This window comes from Trifolium pratense, linkage group LG3, assembly GCF_020283565.1.
Source record: "Trifolium pratense cultivar HEN17-A07 linkage group LG3, ARS_RC_1.1, whole genome shotgun sequence".
NCBI classification, from domain to species: Eukaryota; Viridiplantae; Streptophyta; class Magnoliopsida; order Fabales; family Fabaceae; genus Trifolium; species Trifolium pratense.
In genome coordinates this window covers 30906260-30930334 of record NC_060061.1, presented here as the reverse complement: position 1 = coordinate 30930334, position 24075 = coordinate 30906260, and the positions used below count along the sequence as shown (strand labels likewise).

The window sequence follows — 24075 nt, the reverse complement described above, 5'->3', positions numbered from 1 at the left end:
AACTGATGCCACATGTGACAAAACTGACAGAAATGACTAACTGATGTAAACAGTTAAAATGTAAGGGATCAAATTGATAAGCGATTTAAACTAAAGAAATCAAATTGAAACCCAAAATAAACGTACCGCCTATAATTGAGTAAAAAAAAAACAACTCCTTCCTCTGCATTCCAAAAACACGCGGGTAGTTACACTAAACTTGTCGTATCTTGTTAGCATGTATGAAATTCCTTCCTCTACATTCCAAAATCAAATCCCATTATCAATGCCATCTTCTTCTCTTTTCACAGTTGCCACCCCTTCAAACCTCAACTTCCCTTTCTCCTCAACCAGAAACCGCTCTCGTTTTGCCTCACTTGTCAGACCCAAAGCTGGAAATGATTACTACTCAACTTTGAATCTTACCAACAATGCTTCGTTGCAAGAAATCAAGACCTCCTATCGGAAATTAGCGCGCAAGGTTTCATGTTTACTTTTATTTTTAAATGGGTTTTGCAATTTGTTATTTGTTTTGATTCGTTTCAGTGGTAATTTTTATGGGTCGTGTTTGGTTTTTGAGGAAATGGAGTAAAATGTGGGGAATTGGAATCTGGCTTGTCTACTTATTGAGTTTATGTGAAGTTTATGCTTATAATTGTCTTTTTTTTAATAATTAAAACTTTGAGATTTCAGTAATTTTTAGCATATTAGACCAACCAAGGGTTTAGTTAGATTGACTTATTCGAGTTTATCTATTAGCATAAGGACTTATGAGATTGTTTGGAAGAGCTTATGCAAACAACTTGTTGTTTTCAGTTTATTTCGATAAGCGCTGCTAGATAGCTTATTTGATGTCACATTAATAAAAATTGATGATTACATTTTTTGTTTTTTTCTATTTCATATGAGGTGTACTTGGTGGAGTAGAATACTAGAAATTGTAGTGACACTAGCTTTCTAGATAATTGTGGTTAAAAATTGATTTCGTTTCCACACCGTAATTTAAAACCTAGCAAACTGTTGGAATTCAAGTGTGATTGGTTAGTTCCACATTGAATAGGAATGATCTAAATGAACCCAGTGTGATGATCCCTCTATATTATAGGGTCCCCTTCGACTAGTGTTGTTAAATGATTGCCGCCGTGGCACTGCCTAGAGGGATGGCATGGCAGATTTTTTGACAACTTCCATAGTCAATATGTGCAGGGATGCCCCACCATGTCGGTGTTTATATGGCGTATTGTTTGGCATTCCTCCATAATCTACCATCGACAACACTGCTCACGACCCAACACAAAACAAGTAGACCTTTTAAGGATAGCACGAAGATGAAGCAGTTTCATTTTTGTAGAATGTGGCTTTGTCGGCATCATTTTTAGAGAAGAAGTAATTGTTAGAGAAAAAGTAAAGGCATCTTATGTTGCAGAAGAGATGGTAGAATTTCTTCTAAAGTAGTTTGGGCATGTGTAGGGAAAAGTGAAAACCCATGTGAGCATCATTTAGGAGGTAGATCACATGGAGGATTCTCCTTTAGTTAAAGCAACACTGCAAGTCAAACCATTAAGAAAGTTTGTAGTTGAATGGTCTATCTTTAGATATGATTTGATATAGTATATTATATGCAATGGTTCTAAAATGCATTTGTTGTCGCGGTTACAATGTGAAACATGATAATGTGGCCGCAATTGCGGTTGTGATGCTGTTGCGGAAACCTCTAAAACCTTAATATCGCATACCACAATTTAGAACTGCCGCAACCCCACTTAATGGGGCAAGACTTTGGTTGTTGTTGTTGTTGTTGTTTCATCTTAGTTGTTCTTGTAGCTTCCTTTCTTCTTCATTAATCCGTGTGAAATAAATTCTTTATTAATGATTATGTCCTCTTTCTACCACAGTCTACCATGACCTATTACCATTAGTAATCGTCATGGTTGTCGAATTCTCAAGCTAACTTGTAGAATCGTGTGAGTTTACGAGTCTAGGTATCAAAATTGATTTAACACACTTATGCCATTGTTTCTATGTAAACTCGAATAGGCTCACATAAACTTGGGTTGGGCTGTCTTAGTCTAATTTATTGGTTGCTTTCAGAATACTTATATAGTTAAAGTTACTTACAATAGGATTAAATTGTGTTTATTTATATAGTATAATAAATATTTTGAACATTATGTTTGCATTGAGTAAACTCACGCGGGTCCACGAGTCGAGTCTACAAAGATACCATGAATTTATACATATTGTTGAGTTTGACAACCATGATAATCGGAAATTGAGATTGTTAAGACCTTCCATTTATTGGACTTTTTTTTTAAAGAAATTCCATTTATTGGACTTAACTGAAATTAGCAATTCAAAAGCTGTAAGAAATATGTGTACATGCCATTTGGTGCATTTATAGTTCTGGTAATATACAACTTAAGGTTTGTTTGTTAGACATAGATCATTTGCGCACCTTTACCCAAAACCTAAACTTTTGGTAGTGTTGGTCATACATGATACTAGAGTCGTAATGACCATGTGGTCTAGAATTCAATTTTTTTGTCACTATAAAAATGTAATCTCTTTAATCCGTCATTGATCAACATTATTGTTTCGACACATTTTTAGTCCTTGTAAATATGTCTAATATGTGTCTAAGAAGAGTAGAAGCAAAAAAAAAATATATATTTTTGGAGCACTTGTCCAACACATGTTGTATGAGTGTCTTATACGTGTCGGCATCGATCCAAGGAATGTCGGAGAAAAGGTAAAAATGATTTTTTGGACACCTGTTTTAACTATCTGACATGTGTCGTACGAGTGTTGGACATCGTGACACTCCTAATCATAGAGGTGTCCGTGCTTTATGACTTGCTTATTTATTATCCATGCTCTAAGCCCAAAGGGCCATGACAGGGTATTTTAGATGTAACTACCCCATTAATGTACTCTTATCCAACAATATAAGCTTTTGGAAATGTTGGTTCATAATAATGTTTATATTTTGGGATCAGTATCATCCAGATATGAACAAAAGCCCAGGAGCAGAAGAGAAGTTCAAAGAGATTAGTGCTGCCTACGAGGTAATACTTCTACCGCTACAATGATATGTTTTCTATTGTTAGAAATGCATGATCAATTTATTTATTTTTTGGATTTATTTAACATGCTTTATTCTTCATACCATACCATCCATAATTTTTTTCATCTTCTGTTATGCTATCCATTTGCTCGTGATCTGAAGTCTGAACATTGGCATTGCAATGAGCTAGTGATTCCTCCACCTAGTATACAAGGCTGGATTAATGAAATTTATGGATACTACTTATCTGACTACATGGATTATAACTTTTACATACCATATCTGTATCCGTCTCTTTTTATTCAGTTGGTAACAAAGTATGCAAATAGGTTCTATCAGATGATGAGAAAAGATCTTTATATGATCGCTTTGGTGAGTCAGGACTACAAGGAGAAAATGGAGGACCGGCCAGTCCCTCAGGGGTATGTATGTCTATATTCAAGTATTTTGCTTTCTACGATGTCAAAATGAACTTAAGACTCTTTGGTATGGTGATGTAGTTCTACAGAATTAAAACTGTTCCTGTTTTTTCATTTCCCGCCAAAGTACGTGTTTTTTTTTATTTTAACTGCTCATGGCCTTCGAATTTATCAGGTTGATCCTTCTGATTTATTTGATGCATACTTTGGTCGTTCGGAGGGACTGTTTAGCGATGAAGGGGGTTTCGGCTTCACTATGAGAAACAATAGAAACCGTGGCCATGATATTCGGTAAATTTTGGCTCTTGTTACAGAGAAAAGGCAGTTGTCACTTGTCGGCAGTGTACAGCATTAACTTAATTTTGTTCTACATTGCAGGTATGACCTTCGTTTGAGCTTTGAAGAATCTATTTTTGGAGGAAAGAGAAAGATCGAAGTTTCTTGTTATGAGACATGTAACATTTGTGATGGTACAGGAGCTAAATCAACGAATGACATTAAAAAATGCACAAATTGTGGTGGCAAAGGAGGAGAGAAGAAAACTCAGAAAACACCGTTTGGAATGATGTCTCAGGTAATTTAAATTAAATAGATTTAATAAATGAATGACTATATTTCCAATTATGTTTAAATTATCTGAGACATTATAACAAGAGTATATTCAATGATGCCATGTGATATTCAGGTTTCTACCTGCTCCAAGTGTGGTGGTGTCGGTATGATAATCAAAGAAAGCTGTTGAAAGTGTGATGGCAGTGGTCGTGTGCAAGCTAAACGAAAAATGGAAGTGACTGTTCCTCCTGGTGTCAATGATGGAGACACGATGCAAATTCGTGGTGAAGGGAATTTTGATAAGAGGAGGTTAGCATCATGGCACTAACTCTATAGCCTCATAGGATATATCTATAATACATGATTACAAGAACTAGCATCACATGTACACTCTTTTTCTTAATATTGACTTATGCTTTGATTTGTGGGGTGCATTCCAGTTATATATATAGTAAAAGTGAAAGAAAAAAAAAGTTGTTAAAAAGATTGCAAAGTAGTTCTTTTTCACATCACTGTTAAATAAATAAGGGCGTGTATGAATTGACTTATCTGAGCTTATTTACTGGTATAAGCCTTATGTGACTTGTGAGACTGTTTCGGAGAACTTATGGTATGGTATATCCATAAGTTGTTTTCAACTAAAACAACTTATTTTCATAACCTCTCCAGGACAACTTATGAAAACAACTTATAGCTTATATGGAAACAATTTCACTAGATTGAAATAGCTTATATACAACCACTTATATGATAAGCGCTTATGTTATTAAAAGCGCTCACTATTTATCCAAAAAGAGCCTAAATGTCGAATGTTTTGTGTATATGGATGATCAGCTTGCCACGACAAGTTACTGGTTTTCAGCTAATTCTCTATCTAGTTTACCATGAAGCCACCATTGAAGAACCAAAATATTTCCGATTACAAATATGAGGAACTTCCCTATATTCGTTCCTTTATTCTTTTCTTTGTTTTGGATAATCATTCCAGTATTCTTAACTATCAATTTTGATGCTAATGAAAGAACCTATGCTTAACACCATGAGTATTTTTTTAGACATTACCACAAAACTGTTACAGTTCATTTTGTGCAATGATGAAAAATGGTATCATATGTTCTTGAGACCAAAGAGAACTTCAAAAAGTACGTGAAATTAAAACTGTCTATTTTAACAGACTATTGATTTGCAACCAGAAGCAGAAAGATGTTCAGAATCACTATATTTCAACTCATATAAGCGCTTAGTGCTGACCATTAATTTGGTGCATTTTTTCAGGTGTTATACTGGGGATCTTTTTGTTGTCTTCCATGTTGATGAAAAACGAGGAATTTGGAGAGAGGGTCTCCATTTATACTCAAAGATTAACATTGACTTCACAGAGGCAATACTAGGGTCTGTTAAAGAGGTATGAATTAACTACAAAAATGACAACATTTATGGTGCAAAATGGAGAAACTTGGTCTGTTAAAAGGTACTAATTATACCCAAAAAATGGCAACATTATGTTGCAAAATGGAGAAACTTGTTTATTTAGATAATTATGTTCTTTTAGAAATCTGTCTTATATTGGAATCTTTCCTTAATATGCTAAAGTTTATGGTAACTTTGTCATTTAAGGATTTTACTTATTTTAGGGATCTTTCCCTACTTTTCGAATCTTATTTGACTAGAACAAAAATGTGATAAGCATCTTTAAAGTATGGTTTGGTAAAGGAATGTCTTTTTCCTGTTGTATGTCTTTGAATGTTGTTTTGACTTTAAACTTGTTATTCCAGGTAGAAACCGTTGAAGGTTTCAGGGACCTTAAAATTCCTTCAGGGATTCAACATGGACATTCAGTAAAGTTATCACGATTGGGAGTCCCTGACATGAATAAACCATCTATTCGGGGTGATCATTACTTCGTTGTAAATGTTCATATTCCTAAAGATATCAGGTCTGTATTTTTTTTTTACCATCTTTACTAATTTCTTATATCCCTCAAAAAACTATTTATCATAGTTATCTAAGTTAGACTTTTTGAATGTGCTGGAAAACTTAGAGTTCTGTCAATACGTCTTGATAGAATACTTGTGTACTCTTATTTAAGAGTCCGTGAGCATCAATTTTCAATGTTTATTTACTTAACCATTTAATAGTTAAGCCTTTGTTTCCCTTTTATGACTGCATTTAATGTTGTTATTGGAAACTTCCGGTAGTTGCAAATGAAATACTATAAGTTTAAACTTGAAATAATTGTTAAGAGTTTCATATTGGATGAGAATCATGAGATAAGATATAAAACGAGTTTATAAATGGGAAGCATCTCTCAACTTACAGCTAAGATGGTTCATTGAGCCACCCATTATCGAGTGTCCTACTGTCTTTAGGCAACGCTCCAAATGCTTAATCCTGAGAATGAAGGGTGTGTTAAGAGTTCACATTGGATGAGATAAGACCTGAAATTGAGTTTATAAATGTGAGGTATCTCTCACTGTACAAGCCAATTTTGTAAGGGGTTGAGTTAGGTCCAATCCAAACTCTAAGGCTTTGTTTGCGAGTTGGTTTTTGGAGGGGAAGTGAAAGAAGGACTTTTTTTTTTCTTTTTCAAATTAAGAACACTTTTTTTCTTTATGCTAAAACGACACTTAAAAAGGAACGGAGAGAGTATTACTTTAGCAGTTTATACACTAGTACTACCTCTTTGCTTCCTCAACATGCACCCTAGCTACCATAACTATCATCAATTCTATTCACGATTAGTTTGAACTTCTTTTCTTTGCATGACAAAGTAGTTTTTTAGTGACTTTTGTATATATTTCTTTGTTTACTGTCTACTATAAACATGGGGTTTTTCTCTTGAATGAATGCATTATTGAAGTTTCTCATTGTTGTGATATATTTTCATTCTCCTCAAATTCATGTTTTAGTGGCATGGAACGTGCACTTGTTGAGCAGTTAGCTTCACTGAGAGCATCTAGGAGAGGTCATTCATTTTCTTCTGATGACAGTGGTAATAGTTCGTTTTACTTGGATACTATTGGATGAAAAAATAAAAAATTATTCATGATATCTTTCATAAATGTGCTTTCCAGGGATACCTAAAGGAAAATTCAATGATTTCATGTGGAGGGATACAAAAAGTGATGCCTCAAGCGAGGGAACTAAAACTTCAAATTCTCTTTGGGGATCAATCAAGAACATCCTAAGGTATACTCTAGTAGAGCTGTGCTGTATGTGCTATTTCTGGTTGAATATAATCACGGATTTATTTGCATGAATATTTAGAATTGGACTATGTAAGTTGTCTTCAACAAAGTAAGGAGGCTACAGATGCACCATTATTCAAGATTAGATGAAATGAAGATTCATGAAACTTTATGAAAAAAAACTAAAGCTTGGTTGGTTTGAGAAAATGTTTTTTGTTTCTATTTCTTGCTTTCACTTTAATTACAAAAAGTGCCTCATGTTTCCATTTCATGTTTGGATCAAATGGTATAAGTTTGAAGGAATCACAGTGTGCCACTGTGATTTTCACGAAAGCTACATAGGAGAAGTCACAATGGCATTGTGATTTTGCCAAACTTACTGTTGTTTCCCGTTTTCAATCTTCCAAGTAGAAATCATTCATGAATAACGGATAAAACTCTTTACCTTTTTCTTTATGTGCACAGGTGAGGAAACTCTGAAGAAAAGTTTGCATCAATTAGCCATGATACATCAACACTGCCGTTGAGATTTGGCCACCAAAATTATTCAGTCTCACATTCGATTTTTGTTGTTTTATTTATATGTTGGATTTTTAAATCTATAGCAAAGTCTAAGCACTAGTTATTTCAGAAAACAACCTAGTCCTTCATTTATACCATATAACACGGTGAATTTTATCGGATATGCTTGATAAGAAAAGTGGAAAATTGAAAAGGTTTTGGTTTTCACACCTTTGAGATTGGTTGAAGATGTTTTGGTGGCAAATGGTGGAAAACATACTTAGCTTATATTGAAGCTACAAGAGATCAAAATTGAGAGAGCCATCACATTCCATTTTCGAACAAGGGTTGGTAACAATGATTATGTTCTTCCCTCATTCTATAACAAGAAACACAACCTTTAGCGGTGGTTTATGTTGAAATTGAAACATGTTCCTGTATTGTATTTTTAAGATTTTGAAGTTACATTGAAACTTTGCTTTCGAGTTGGCATGCTGCGATAATTCTTTACATATGTAAATTTGCTTTGTATATGGACAGAAAATTATTGAAAAGTTTTCAAACTTCTTTTTTTTTTTTTTTGTGTGTGTGGTTCATTACTAACTTATGTTACATGTCGGATGAACCAATAATTTTAATTTTCTCCCATCTCACAACAATGTCCAAGCTTCTGATCTTCATCTTCTTTGCGTTGTTCTACCACACACAAGCTAATGACCACTTGATTCCACTGGAAACATTACAATCAAGTGAGACATAATCAAATGGACTAATGATCGCTATGTGTCTTGATAATTCTGCAGCACCTTCTACACAACATGCTCCATTTAGTCGAAATTTCGTTACAATGCTTCAATGAGTGGAGTTCTATGGCACCCATAATGCGTCAAATGCAAGTAAAAAAGTAGTAAGAGTGTTCGGGAGGAGCGAAGGAGTTTCAGAGAGTGTTCGGGAGGAGCGACTACAAGGACACCAAAATTTTAGAGCACCATTTTTTGTTTTTTGCTTAGCGTGCGTCCGTATGTGCCAATGGATTTTGATTGGACACATATAGTTAGTGCATTGAACCAAATGTGATGCATTTGAGCTGTAACCAATTAGAAAAATAAAATGTGTTAGTATACAATAATAATTTCTACTTAGAATGAAATTATAGTGTAAAGTTTGACGAAAGTTTACTCGACACAACTTTTAGATCTCCTTCTTTCCCAGGTCTAAACTACAGACTATCTCCCTTAATTCAGTCTTTTATATAAATAAATTATGTATCCTTGCACCACATGATACAATGGAGGATATAAATGCAATAAATATATCATTATATATGTATCTATGCATTCTCCAAGCAATGAAAGCTATCATGGCTACTGAGGCTACCACCAAAGGCATCATCCAAGCAAAGAAGTCATTGTGATGTTTTGTACCGGCATTCGGTAACTTTGGATAATCGTGGTGGTATCATACAGTTGTCGCCATTGAAGTCGATTGTCATTGGAAAGGCCTAACCGCTTTCAAAAGTAAATATTGGTTTATCCTTTTGGAAAAGCAATTCGGCTTGGGCATGACTAGCATGACCGGCTTGTAGGAGTAAATCATTGTAGGATTTAAGTCACCAAAACATTGTTGTATCATCTGTTAAAAAAAACATAATGTTACACAATTATTAGGATACATAATGTTAACATTGCAAAAACTTACTTATGGAAGACCTGTAGGGAGAAATTGACTTGGAATTGAAGCTAAAAACTTGACTTAAGTTGTCCACGTTTGGATGCCGGACAACCAAACTCCAATCAGAGTAATTAATATTTAATCCAATTGAAATTTGTTATTGTGAGCTTAAACCGCCAACAATCCTTGTAGTTTTGTTTTATGTGCTAGTGGATTTTGATTGGACACATATGGTTCGTGCATCGAACCAAATGTGATGCAGTTGAACTATAACCAATTAAAAAAATAAAGTTTGTTAGTATACCTTAGGGTATATTTAACTTGTTTTTAGTTATCATTTTCTAACACATATATACCTTCTTAAAAATAAATAGGTGTATTATAGCAAATGATTTTTTTATGAGTAGCTTAGATTAGATACACCTAGTTAATCTAGGTTAACTAATAATTAACACATAATAATAATAATCTGAATTTGGGCGGGAATTGATTTCCCACAAACTTTTTCATTGAATTAACAATTATTAAAAAGGAAAAAACAAATTGTTGAGCACTCTGTCTGAAGTAAGTAAGAACTAAGAACTAAGAACCCTAGTTCGTTCGCCGCACCCCCAATACTGGTGGCTGATTCACACACAAGTTGCAAAAGAGATGCAGATTCGTGTGAAGTGCAATTGCAACGAAGGAAACTGCGAAGAATGAGGAATAGTTGAATTGCAAGGTGTTGTTGAATCACAACCTGGTTTTCAAGATTCCCTTGCAAATCTTCAAATCGGTACTCTCTGTCGTCCTTCAAATCAGGTAAGTTACTTACTATTTTGTTCCGTCTTTAATATTATAGTACCAGTTGAATTAATCGCTGCTTTTGTTGATTAGGAACATGTGTACACTTTAACTATTGGATACCATGAACTACAAGGGTCTAAAGTTTCCTTGAAGAAACCGTTGGTGGTGCTCAAGAAAGTTAAGCTTACTTGCGGCGAGGTTGAGTTACAGGTTGTTGGAATTGTTAGACATAAGATTCTTTTCAAGACCAGGCCAAATGCCATCATTTCTAGTAAGATACTATTACTATACTATCATATCATTGCCCTCTTTTAATTCAATTCGTTATCTTTTTCATTTTCACTTAGGAATAGGAACCAACATATATTCTAGTACTGCTATAATCATTAACAGATAACCACTCATTTTAATTCCCTAATGTTATGTATAAAAAAATAGAACCGAAATGTGAAGAACTGGGAAAGATAGAAAGAGTTCTTGATTGATATAGTGATGGAGAATTGTTTATATACAAGTGTTAGCGTACTTACTAAGGATAAAATGGAAACTAGTGGATTATATCCCTTCTAACTAACTAACTCCCTAGCATAAACCGACACGTGACAGAATTTACTAATTGACTTTGATTAGGTCTTCTTCTCCTATTTTTGCTTGACTTTGTTTGCTTGGAAACCAAACAAAGAAAGGCCTGTTTGTACCCAAGGTGTGTGAGGAGGCGAGTGAGCATCTCATACCACTTTCAACTTGCTTGCTTAAGAACATAAAGGGATTTGTGGAGCTTGCAAACCATGTTAGGACCACTAACCAAGACACCTTGAGGAAGGGCTAAGAGGAGACAAATTGTGGACAACTTAGCAACAGGAGAAAAAGTATTGAAATAATCCACACCCTCAGTTTGTGTATCCTTTGACGACCAGCGTGCTTTAAAACATTCAACCGAACCGTCAGACTTGCGTTTTATTTTATAAACCCACTTGCTGCCGATGGTCTTAGCACCAGGGGAACTGACACAAGTTGCAAAGTTTTGTTAATGTCAAAGGCTTTGAGCTCAGCATCCATGGCTGCAACCCATCGTGGATCAGTCATGGCATGAGCATATGTAGTAGGCTCAGTCAAAGAAGAAAGGGATAAAGCAAAGGATTAATGAGGAGTAGACAGAGTCATAGGAAATATATGAACTGATGGGATGGGGGATGGTAGAGTTTGAGGTGAGACAAATATAGTCGTTGAGATGAGCCGGGGGTTTTCTAGTACAGGTACGATATCTAGGTGGGTTTATTATTGCTTGTATCAGTGGGAGAAGGGCAAGGAATATGTTGGATATCTGTGTGTGATGAGGGTAATAGAGGACTACTGATACGTGCAGTAGCCAAGGCAAATGCAGTGGTTAAATCTAAGTTACCATCATGAAGGGGAGTAGAAAAAAGGACAGGTGTAGCGGGGTCAGAGAGGACAGTAGGCTGAACGTGAACAGGTGTAGAGTGTTCAGAGGTGATATCAGGGTGAGAGTCAATAGCTGGGATAGGAGCAGAAAATTCACAAGTCTCTAATGGCATAGAATTCTCAGCTGAAGCAGTTTAACTAAAATATTCCCATTTGTTTTTTTGACAAACTAAAATATTCCCAATTAGATTGAGGTAAAACACGGTGGGAAGAGTTGCAAGGGAATATACACTCATGGAATATGGCATGTCTTGAGATGATAATCTCCTTGGTGTGAATTTCATAGGCTTCATAACCTTTGACACCGGGTTTAAACCCCAAGAAAGCACACTTGTGGGCCCTTGCATCAAATTTGCCTCTTTGAGGAACAGAAGTACCAAGGTAACATGGAGACCCAAAAAAAATTAACACGGACAAGTCTGGTAGCTCAACGTACAGTAGAAAATAAGGAGACTTGTTTTGTAGTCTGGCATGATAAATTCAGGTCCATTGTCACTGAATCACTTTAAAAGATGCACTAAATTGTTTCTCAATGTTAAATTGTAATTGCGTCAAAAAAAAAAATCATTAAATTTTAATAAAATTCTGAACATGAGATCGAGCTTCATATTTTCCTTTCATTAAAATAACCCAAGTGTATCGACTATGATCATCTACTATCATTAGGAAATATCTGTGATTGTGAATAGAGTTAAAAGACTAGGGTCCCCAAATGTCTAAATGTAATTACTGAAAATTATGCGAAGCTTTATACTGGTTCCAAGTGTATAAGGCAAATCGCTTTTGCTTTGCAAACTGACAAATATCACAAACATCTTTATTAAATTCTATTGAAGGAAAATCCTTACACATATGAGCAAGTTTCTCATGAGACATGTTCTAGTCTGAAGTGCCATATGGCACTTTTAGGGATACAATTGGATAAGGTACTAACAACATTACCAGCAGGGGCAGATAAGTTCATGAGGTATAGACCATCTCTAAGTTTAGTCATGCCAATCCTCCTCGAATGTGAGTCCTGGATGCAGCACAAATTATCAACAAAAGTGAAAGAACACCTGGTTGCTTTCAGAAGGCTAGAAATAGAGAGTAAATTGAAGCTAAACTCAGGAACAAATAACACATCAGTGAGAACTAAATGCTCTGAAATTCAGACACTACCACTATGAGAAGCTTGAACTAAATTTCCATTTGGTGATCTTACAGCCTTATGATGAATTTCATTAGCCAACACAGATAAGATAATAGCAGTAGTACCTGTGCTTGAGCCAGGAACCAACTATGTGATAAGCAGAGGAAACATCAACCGCAGTGGCATTTGTATTCTGCAGATTGGACTTTTGAAGCAAAAAGAGCTTTGCACTCATCAGAGGTGAGGCCAGGAATAACAGACTGAACAGAGAGAGCAACAGGTTGTGAACAACCCAACTCTTCACTTTCAGCTTGGGAAACATTGTTCACTAAGGAATCAACTTTAGGTTTGGGAGGAAAACCTTGTTTCTTGAAGCAGTTTTCAACAATATGATTAGTTTTGCCGCAATAGGTGCATTGTCCATTGTTATAGGGGAATTTTCCTTTGCCTGCAAATTTCTTGCCACCAGCAGCATTGATCAGACTAGGGATTTCCGAGGTAGAACCATGCTTGCGTTCATGTTGCAACACCTTGGAATAGAGTCGATTCATAGGCGACAGAGGATCTAAAAGCAGAGTCTGAGATTTAACCATATCAAAAGAATCATTAAGGCCTAACAGAAAATCAACTCCCTAACATTTTTGAACAAGATCAACTCCCTAACATAAACTGACATGTGACAGAATTTTACTAATTGACTTTGACCAAGCCTTCTTGTATTTTGGCTTGATCAGTGGTACTGTGTTGTAAATCGCACAGTCACAATCAAGAAAACTCACCGAATATTGAACAACTCATTGTTATTTACCAATTTAGAAGTTAAAATACATATCGAATAGGGAATTATTTGATCTTTGATATATCTGATTCTGTGACGGTAGAGTTTTTTTGAAAATTATGATTTTACATTTTTAGTCCTCTGCATATATGAACAATTGAAAGGAAAACTGGTAATCGTGTGATCTGAAATATGCTAAAGTTTTAAAACTTAACATTGTAGACAAGACCTATTGTTAGCAAACTCGCGGTATATTTTTTGGCTCTGTTTATTACATGTATTTGTATGTGGCCTGGTCCCAATGTTAATTACACTACTACAGTGCATATTCAATCGATGCTTTTACTGGTTAAGAATAACAATAATTTTTGTGTGTGTTTTTCGTGTTTAGACGCGTTTCATTTGTCACCATTTGCCATGCCTTATATTTTTTTCATGAATTTGGATGCCAACTTCTAATGTTATCCTTCTTTTTCTTGTTTTTCAAGAGCCACAGATAACATCTAAAGAAAAACAAAAGTCTATCATGTTAGGCTCTGCTGCTTCAAATCAAGCTGTGTGACATTCACCATCATTGTTATTCAATGTACTCAAGTTGAACCACAAATTTAGAGAAGTTCAAGGAGACACATCCCTTCTACACTCAAGAAAAAATTATGCAGTGTTCATGTGTCATTCATACATACTTGTAATCTTAGCAATCACATGTGGAGCACGATTAATGGCAGAAGTGACTGTAGTTTATGATTAAGAAGTGTTTCATGTGTCATTATCTTAATATCGATCTGTTTTGGCCGAACTTCTAATAGCATTGACGAAGGAAAGTGCAGAGGGACTGGAAAATGAATATATTTGGTTTTTTTGGTAGGATTTTATTTTTTTTGACAATATTTGTTTTAGTGAACATTAATTTAACAGGAATATTTGTGAAAAATGCAACTTTTATTACAAGAATGAAACTTGACTTTTGGTCTGTAATTTATGATTAAGAGGTGTTTGATATGTCATTATACTAATATACTCCTAATAGCATGTTTGATAGTATGTCATTATATGTTTTGGTGTAAATGTCAAAATAGTATGGAGTATTAAACTAATGCTTGTCAGAACTTCTAATAGCAATTCTCCTTATATTTGGCGGATTACATTTGCTTGTAAATGTAAAGTCTGGTGCACAAGTCATTCAAGCACCATGCACAAGTCACCGAAAACACTACCGAATACGAATTTTACAAAATTCATCGTTGGATTGAAAGTTTTTATCGGGTAGGTTTATGGATTTTTATTGAATACCGTTAATCTTGATGAGTTTCAAAAACATATCAAATTATTTTTAAAAAAAAATTAAAAAATTAATGAATGATTTAAACGATATAAATTTTACCTCCAAAGGTGGATTTTATAAAATTTGTATTCATTATAAAAATATTGAAGACTTGTGCACCATGCACGACTTGATTAAGTGGTGCATGTTAGACAAAGCCGTTTTGGTAAGAGTTTGTTTTTAGCGAAAGTTAATTTAGGCTCTATATATCTTATAATTTATGGTCTGTTTGGTAAAATTAGCATTTGAACTAATTTATAAGTATAAAGTGACATAAAAAATATATGTTTAATTAATATTATTTTTTTTTTAAGTAAAATGATAAGGGTAAAATTGGAAAAAAATTATATTCCAGTAAGCTATAAGCTCGTAAGCTATTTGAAATAGCGTTTGAAAAATAAGTTATAAACTAGTAAAATAAGCTATAAGCTCTTTTTGAAAAATTGTTACGAAACAGTTTTTTTATCCAAATAAGCTATAAGCTAGCTTATCGTGCTACCCAAACAGAGCCTTAGTAGGAAAGTATTTGTGGAAACGAAAATTGAAATAGGTTCTTATAAAAAGTGACAAGAAAATTTCTTAAAGGGTTTTATATTTAGGGAAATTTTTTATATTTAGGGATAGAGGTAGTATTATGTTTTTATCACTTCCAAGATAATGCAAATTTACTGACTTCAAATTATATATTTTGTGACCATTTATCTGATAAGTTTATTCCTTACTATCTAATATTCAATCTATTAGAGCAATGTTAATGGTGAACTCCACTCAAAAGTATTTTATGTGTTTCATTGAACCTCATCATTTTAAAACAAATCACTTGTTTTCTATTCCAAAAATGGTGCAATTCTAAAGAATTGATATTGAGTTTTCCAACTTTACTTCACGTGTTAATATTGAAATTTAGTGTTTTTTGTGTTACAATCTAGGTTAAGGAAAAAGAAAATAATAAAAAGCAAACTACTCTCAAAAGAACTAGGTTCCTAAAGTATCAACAAACAACAAATCTGAATGGGTTGGGCAGAGGAAAAGAAAATATCACAAGGTCAAGGTCGTGGCAGATAACTTGAAGCTCAACAAAAATAGTTTGCCATCAACATTAATAATAGCACAGTCAAGGAGAGACTGATTTCATCCTACCCAGCGATGATTACATATGCAAATTAAAGAGAAGAACGGGAGAAGCACCGCCGGAGAAGAACTTGGTCATTTGTTTTAAAATCACTCAATTTTAAATGACGATGATTTAACATATTTTAAATGATAACATATAGTTTGGCGATATTGAATGAATAGGGTTGGGAACAGGCCAGGCCAGGCCTTGACAGGCCTAAGCCTGGCCTATGATTTTTTTTCACGCCTGAGCCTGGCCTGCGGCCTATCAAATCTTATTTTTTTTGTTGGCATTAGCCCTCTAGTTCTCAAGGAAAGAGATCCCGATAATTCAAAATTCGATCGTGGGAATAAGAAAACTTAGTTAAAAATCAAACTCGAATTATATCTCTAGAAAGAGCTCATTAACTTTATAAAAAAGAAAAAGAAAAAAAAAGAAGACAAACTATAAAAAAAATGGCGCAAAAATAATTAACCCTAGACCGAAGTGTCAAGTTCGAAGTGAGAACCCTAGACCGTCGCAGCCTGCCACCGCGGCCACCTCACTACTTCCGCTCCGACTGCTCAGTCTGTTCGTTTCGGCTGTACGTCGTGCGGTCATCTCCTTCAAAGGTGTGCATAAATTTGCGTTCCATGATACAGATTCTGCATACTTTGTTTTTCAATTTTTGCATTCCATGCTTAGAACTTTCTTTGTTTATATTTTAATTATAAATATGCTATATGTGTTGTGTATGTTTGCAACTTTGATTTTAGATTGAAGATGTCGGCAAATTACATGGAAATTTAATCTTTTTAACAATTTCCAACTCAAATTTACTCACAAATCTTCTTTCCATAAATTGTTTTTTTTTTCACAATTTTCTGAATTATTGTATGATTGATTTCATGGGGATTATGAGTACTAGTTACTACGTATGCGACACTGACACTCTTGATTGAAGGCGTGTTCGACACTGATACATGTGATTACATCCAATTAACTCATTAGACCCACTTGGGTTGGTGCATTGATATTGGCTTGGGACCTGGGAGTGTGCTCCTCTTGAGGTCTGATGTTCGATTATCTCTGGTGCCAATTTGGGTAGGCTAATTTAGCTTATTCAAAAAAAAATCCAATTATCTCATTTATTTTCCAAGCAATTACCGGTGTCGACATGTCAGTGTCCTGTCCGTGTCAGTTCTTGATAGGTACTACTTGCTCTCTATGTTGCACCGACTAAGCGAATGTGGTTATAGTCAATCATTTCCATTTTCTCAAATTATCACGTTGTCTAGTGTCAATGTTGTGTCTGTGTTTTGTAGCTTATGTTCCCCGCCCCATCGACATCCTTTTATCTATGGTTATGGCCTTTGTTGGACAGTGAGTCTGATCAGTGTGTTTTATTTGATTGAAGAAAGAAGCGAAAGAAGGTATAGAGAGGAAGGATGTTGTGGGTTGATAAGTATCGTCCCAAAACCCTTGACAATGTTATGGTTCACAATGACATCGCTCAAAATCTCAAGAAATTGGTAACTTTACTCCACACACTCACCTTTTGTATTTGAATGAATCACTTTGTCTTTTTATTTTAAGATAAAGTTTTAATATTTTTTTTGGATTGGATGTGTTGTTGCAGGTTACTGAACATGATTGCCCTCATTTGCTGTTCTATGGCCCATCTGGTGCTGGCAAGAAGACACTAATCATGGCTCTTCTCCGCCAAATGTTTGGACCGGGTGCCGAAAAGGTCTTTCTTTTAAAAATCCAATTAATGCTTGAACACGATATCTGCAGAAACCTAGACTTGTGGGGTGCAGATATCCCTGAGAAATCAAGTCTTGTGTGAGCACCAAAAGTAATCAAGTGTTGTGGGTGCAGAAATCAAGTCTTCATGTTGTTATAATGTATATTTTAGTTTTTGATTCGATGTATTTGCAGATATCGTGTTTGTGCTATAACTACTGTTATTTACTTCCTCTGTTTCAAAAAAAAACTATTATTTACTTCTTGGTGCTGTAATTTGATGTCTTTCTAAATTGTCTTTGTTTATGTTTCAGGTGAAGGTGGAAAATAGGGCATGGAAAGTGGATGTAAGCTTCATTCTTTTTCATACTGCTATTTTCTTTATGTTGTTGTAAACTTTGATTTCACAAGCAAGCAGCTCTTGTATTGGTATAGTTTGGGAGATTTTACTCGTACCCTTAGTTAGTGAACAATGACTGCCTGAATTCTCTAATTTTCAAACAGTTGCGGTATACTGATAGAGAAGAAGAGTTCCATAGAATGTGAAACTTATTGAGATCAACTTATCACTTGCATGTTTTTCCAATGTATTATATACTGATGAGTTATGACAGATGAAATGGTTTTAAATTAGGACATGACTCAAAATGAATGCCTTCAATTTAGTAAATCAAACATTTATTTATCTATTTTTGCTTAGAAATACCTTAGTCTGGATATTTGAAATTTCAATATCATGTGCACTACATTGGATCTGCTCTGTATAATAAACTGAATCATTGGTATTTTATTTAGCCATTTATTATTATTTTAAAGTACTTGAGAATTGGTTTCAGGCTGGGAGTAGGTCTATTGATTTAGAGCTGACAACATTATCAAGTGCGAATCACATTGAAATGACTCCAAGTGATGCAGGCTTTCAGGACAGATACATTGTTCAAGAAATAATCAAAGAAATGGCTAAGAATAGACCCATTGATACTAAAGGGAAGAAAGGATTTAAAGGTAACTGACTGTTTTTATTGTTAACCTATACCTATACATGTGTGTTATTTTAAGACAGTAAAAGAAGGAATCTGTGCATGGTCAGCGAACAGTGTGGAGTTTTTTGCACGTCTGAGTGCTATCTTTCAATTCTTATGTCTTGTGAAACATTTTGTCTTTAATTGTGTAGATTGTTGTTTGGTCTGGTAGGGTCTAATTTACTTGTGTACTGCTTTTGGGTTATATTATTTTTTCTTTATGGCTATGTCAAATTATAAACCTCTCCACCTTGGCTTGTATGATCAATGCAATACACTTTTTGATAGAATCAGCTCTTTGAGAATAAGTTGTGTGTGTAAAAATAGGTTGCGTTTAGTAACCGGAGTTGAGGACATGAGAATCTAGTGTAGATTAATAGATTTACAATTACAAGCATTCATTTTATCTTGTTTTTCTTTTTTAGTTTGTTTCAGTTTTGCAAGCTGATTTTAGATTTTTTCTGTATCAGTACTTGTGCTTAATGATGTTGACAAACTCTCTAGAGAAGCGCAGCATTCTCTCCGCAGAACGATGGAGAAATACAGTGCTTATTGCAGATTAATTCTATGTTGCAATAGTTCTTCAAGAGTCACTGAAGCAATACGCTCCCGTTGTCTCAATGTACGCATAAATGCACCAAGTGAAGAACAGGTAAATAAAATTGAAGTCTTCTATAGTGTCCAAGGAAAGAAAGGATTTGTTTCCTATGTTTTGGTATTTTCCCCCTTATTTTTTTTGGCATTGAGGCGATTGTCTCTCTTGTGGTGTTGTGAGTAGTAATTAATTTCATTGTTTACAATGTTATTATTTTTGCTAGTTAGTTATTTCTGGTAAGTATATGATGAATAATGTTCTATCAGGTGGCTTTTGCTGCTATTGCAAGATGATAATAAGTCCATGCTTCATAATTTTAAAATTTTGTTTTAAACAAGGGATGGCCTAAGCCCAAAACATGAAAATATAATGAAAATAAACGGGGAGTATCAACTTCCAAAACATCAAACTTCAAGAACTGAACTGGGAAGTTGGGGGGTTATCAATTATCATAGACTACCTACGTGGTAGTTTGTTCACAACCAAAGTTAGCAAGACAGTTTGCATACTTATTGGCTTCACCAGCTAGCACCCTTTAGCCCTTCCAGGGCCATTTCCCCAAGACTGTTGATGATGACAGACAATTCATGCACAGCCCAACCTCCTGATGTTCTTGTCATGAATATCGAGGCCTAACTCATCCTTATAAAACCGGCTTGTAAGGTAAGGATTGTCTCACCTTTATAAACTCTTCTCAAGAATCCTATCTATCCGATGTGGGACTAAATCCCACCGAGTGTTGGCCGCTAACACACCCACTCACACTTCAGCCCAGCCCAATGGGCCTGAAGCGTGAACGATGTAGGAAGCCCAACGATAGACCCTATAGGCTCTGACACCGTGTCATGAATATCGAGGCCTAACTCATCCTTATAAAACTGGCTTGTAAGGTGAGAATTGCTTCACCTTTATAAACTCTTCTCAAGAATCCTATCTATCCGATGGGACTTAAATCCCACCGAGTGTTGGCCACTAACAGTTCTCTCTCCCTAGGATAGGCCTTCAAAGCCGCCCACAAGGCCACAACTCAGCATCATAGTCCAAAGCAATTCCCATGTGCTTGGAGAATGCACAAGCCAATGTTAGGTATTATTCTGTGTCAGGACATATGAAATCATGATGAAGAAACTTGGAAAGGAAGTTTGGATATTCGATTATAGAATGCTTTTGTGATATATACTGAAGGTCGGCAGTGATGTTACTTTCTGGGATTTGGTCAAATGTTCTCTGCTAAGGATTATACATGCTTAATTTTATTTCTTTTTGTTAATAAACAGTGTCATTAGATTAGGTACTTCCTTGAAAACTATTAAAATTTTGGATATGCTATAGTTAGGTTGATTAACGCAGATGCTGTTCTCCTTTTTTCCTTCACTATAAAGGGCATGTCAAAGGCATTCAAAGGATTCAGAACATTATGATATTCAACAGATTAGCATCCGTCAAGTGATACATTGTCAACAAACATTGTTATATATACTGATCTTGTCTAGCATATCATTCTATAACTTGAATGTTCATCTATATTGAATCTTTTGAAATCCATGTGGCAGATAATTGAAGTTTTACAGTTCATTGGCAAGAAAGAAGGGCTGCAACTTCCTCCTAGTCTTGCTGCTCGCATAGCAGAGAAATCAAATCGGAATTTAAGGAGGGCTATATTGTCATTTGAGACTTGCCGCGTCCAACAGTAAGCTCCACAAGCTTCCAATTTAATTTGGGATGCATAATCTCAGATCTTCATCTCTTAAAGCTTTGCTTTAAGGAAAACTACTGACAGCTCATGTATTACTTGTAGGTATCCTTTCACTGACAAGCAAACAATTCCTCCAATGGATTGGGAGGAATATATTTCTGAAATTGCATCTGACATAATGAAAGAACAGAGCCCAAAAAGGTTTGCTTTTGATACAGTTTACAGTTTTCTTCTCTTTCATGACAAACAAAATGTTTCACAGAACCTTGTCAATATTGTGAATCACCTACGTGATTGTGTTAACTAATGTCTCATTCCGCTTACATGCAATGCATTTTCATCTCCCATATAATATGCTATTATGCTTTAGGTTGTTTCTAGTTCGGGGAAAGTTGTATGAGCTGCTGATTAATTGCATTCCTCCGGAGATCATTTTGAAGGTAAATGTGTTGCTTCACATTGTCCCATTGGCTCTTTTTTTTTTCTTTTTCCGTACTTGACTTTGATGTGTTATAATTGTTGGTTCAGAGGCTTCTTTATGAGCTATTGAGGAAACTAGATGCAGAACTGAAGCATGAAATCTGTCACTGGGCAGCATACTATGTAAGTGCATTATCAGTATGATATTCTATGTCAACAGCTGGAGTGTCTATGATGATGTCTTCTGCATTAAATCATGCTTTCTGTGTTTGTTTTACCTAATCTGCTGTCTGATGGAACAATTTTGGTGATCTGCTACTTTTGATGTATAATCATTCTTCGATTATTCTTTTTATATGCTTCCCCATTCCCCTAATATATTCCTTATTAGCTTGGACTTAGATAAGTTAATATTTGAAGATTTTGTGTAGCCATTTGTACTTCTTATTTTCGAAGTAAGGAGTTGCTGATTTTTCTTTTCCCCTCATTGAACCAGGAGCATAGGATGCGCCTTGGGCAGAAGGCAATTTTTCACATCGAAGGTATTTTGATCTGAATGTGTGAAATAGTTAGATGAACAGCTATATCTTTATGAACTTGAGTCAACCATCAATTATGTCCTTGACCTTGCACATTTTCTCCTAGTTTATCTCTAAAATAAATGTAAATAATTAGTCTGAACTTTTGTGTCGCACGCACCCGTCATGTTAGTGTCTGCTATTTGACAAAACACAAGTGATTGATTGATAGATTTAACAAGATGTTAGGAACTCACAGGAAAACTGTATTACAAACATTAGGAAACACTTATTATCTCAACTTTTACTTGATAGACGAAGTAGCTGAGAAGATTTAAATTCAGGGACGAAATTGGTTGTTTACTCTAAATTCTAATATAGACTCTATTTTGTGGAATCATTTGGTCTAGACTTGTTATAGCAATTGCTTTATACAAAAGTGAATATACTCCTATATTGCTATATAAGACCTGGACCTATACAATAAATACTTGCTAACCATATTTTTTCTCAACATTGGCAGCATTTGTGGCTAAGTTTATGAGTGTCTATAAATCCTTCCTCATTGCAACATTTGGCTGAAAAAAGGATGATGATTTGCTTTTCCATGATGATACATTTGAATGGTATTAATGATTAGAAATAACTTCCATGATGAGTTATCTCTCATCTTCTCTACTCAAGGTTTTCTCATCTTGTATTCATGCTGCAATCATAATGGTAGGTTTCTGATGTTTTGGTTTGTATAGATGTTATGTTATGCTACATAATATTGTGTACTTTGCATGATGTTTTATTATCCCACCTTTGCATTCCCCCACCTAGGACTGTTCGTGGTTCAGTTCAGGCAAAGAACCGAACTGAACCATAACAATGGTTCAAATAATCGAACCAAACCATTAAGGTTTATAGCAAAACTAAACCGAACTGTACTTATAGTTCTGTTAATCGATTAACCGAACCAAACTGTTAAGCACAACAGAATTATAGTTATGGTTCAATTAACCGATTAACTGAACCGAGCTGTTAAGCACAATTATAAAAAATGAATAAACAGTCTTGAGATTAATGGTTCGGTTCGGTTATTTGCGGTTCGGTTCAGTTATTTGCGGTTCGGTTATCCACAGTTCAGTTATTTACGGTTTGGTTCACAGTTAGAGAACTGTCTTGAGATTAATGGTTCGGTTCGTAAACTTATAGTATGGTTCGGTTATTTCCGGTTCGATACGGTTCAGTTAACAATTATTAATGAAACTAGCCATTACTCTTCGAGCCCTCTCAGAATTAGTTTCTTATCATTATCATCATTATAACACTTTGGTAGACAAGTGTTGAACATGTTTACAAATTTCTATATAGTGAGATTAAATATTAAGGAAAATAAGTAAATGAAAGCTGATTTTTTTTCCTTGAAAATTAAGAGTACAAGTAGAGAGAAAGGAAATTTAGTCTTTAATCTCATCTTTTTGAAACTAAAGATTACTTGAAAGTTGAAATGGTTTTTCCTCCTCAACTTGTAGGTGCTGTTCGTCTGAGACTTTAGTTTCTTTTTCTTGTTCCTGTGTTTGTTTTTTTATTTTCCATCTCATATAAAAAAGACATGAAAGAGGAATTAATCCATAGTTGCTTATAATAGACGAATTAATTTGTTGTCAGATAAAAATAACAAAGACTAATTTAAGTTTAATTTTTGTACAGACTGAATTAAACCATTAAAAAATTATGAGAAAAATATGAATGAGAAATGCATGCATGCATACATATATATAGTAGACGATCTGGATCCTCAGCTGCAGCTGTCTCTGCTGCACTGTTTTTATTTTTTAACCATTTGATTGATCTTACGGCTTGCAAAATAAGACATAAATTACATTGAAAATACAGATAAAAACTGGCATTTTTTGTTCGGTTACTGCTGTCTTTCATCTTCAATTAACACAGCCAACACACCATTTTCTTTACCTTTTGTTCTTCTTCGATCAGACACCATTTCTTCAGAATAATCACCCCTTTCATTTCAATCTTGATAAACATTCATTGAATTTAGAACCCATTTACTATAACATTAATTTATTTGCACCTAGTTTTATCTTTAATTCTTCTTTTTCCTCCTCATTCTGAGTAACCACGAGTAACCAAAAATAATTC

The 24075-nt window shown here is 34.8% G+C and overlaps 1 protein-coding gene, 1 long non-coding RNA gene and 2 pseudogenes across 3 annotated transcripts; 3 read left to right on the top strand and 1 right to left on the bottom strand.

Annotated features, from left to right (window-relative positions):
- The first annotated feature begins 147 nt into the window (after positions 1–147).
- Positions 148–8278, top strand: LOC123917315 (annotated as a pseudogene).
- Positions 8279–9927: 1649 nt separating this feature from the next.
- On the top strand, positions 9928–14534 carry LOC123918796 (annotated as a pseudogene).
- LOC123918797 lies at positions 12354–13076 on the bottom strand. The gene is made up of 3 exons (XR_006812915.1): positions 12861–13076; positions 12546–12621; positions 12354–12398 (listed from the first exon to the last, which is right to left on the bottom strand). It is a non-coding gene; the product is annotated as an uncharacterized LOC123918797 (long non-coding RNA).
- A 1321-nt stretch (positions 14535–15855) lies between the features above and the next one.
- Positions 15856–22723, top strand: LOC123916510 (replication factor C subunit 3-like). Of its 2 annotated transcripts, none has more exons than XM_045967980.1 (12): positions 15856–16562; positions 17348–17462; positions 17570–17680; positions 17991–18023; positions 18513–18681; positions 19169–19350; positions 20847–20983; positions 21092–21190; positions 21360–21429; positions 21518–21592; positions 21906–21951; positions 22451–22723. In XM_045967980.1, exons 2-12 carry the CDS (start codon positions 17379–17381, stop codon positions 22507–22509), a joined length of 1065 nt encoding a protein of 354 aa, XP_045823936.1. In that variant the 5' UTR covers positions 15856–16562; positions 17348–17378; the 3' UTR covers positions 22510–22723. The 2 variants fall into 2 exon arrangements, with proteins under 2 accessions (XP_045823936.1, XP_045823937.1); XM_045967981.1 differs by having other exon boundaries at positions 16347–16562; positions 17352–17462.
- The last annotated feature ends 1352 nt before the right edge of the window (positions 22724–24075 follow it).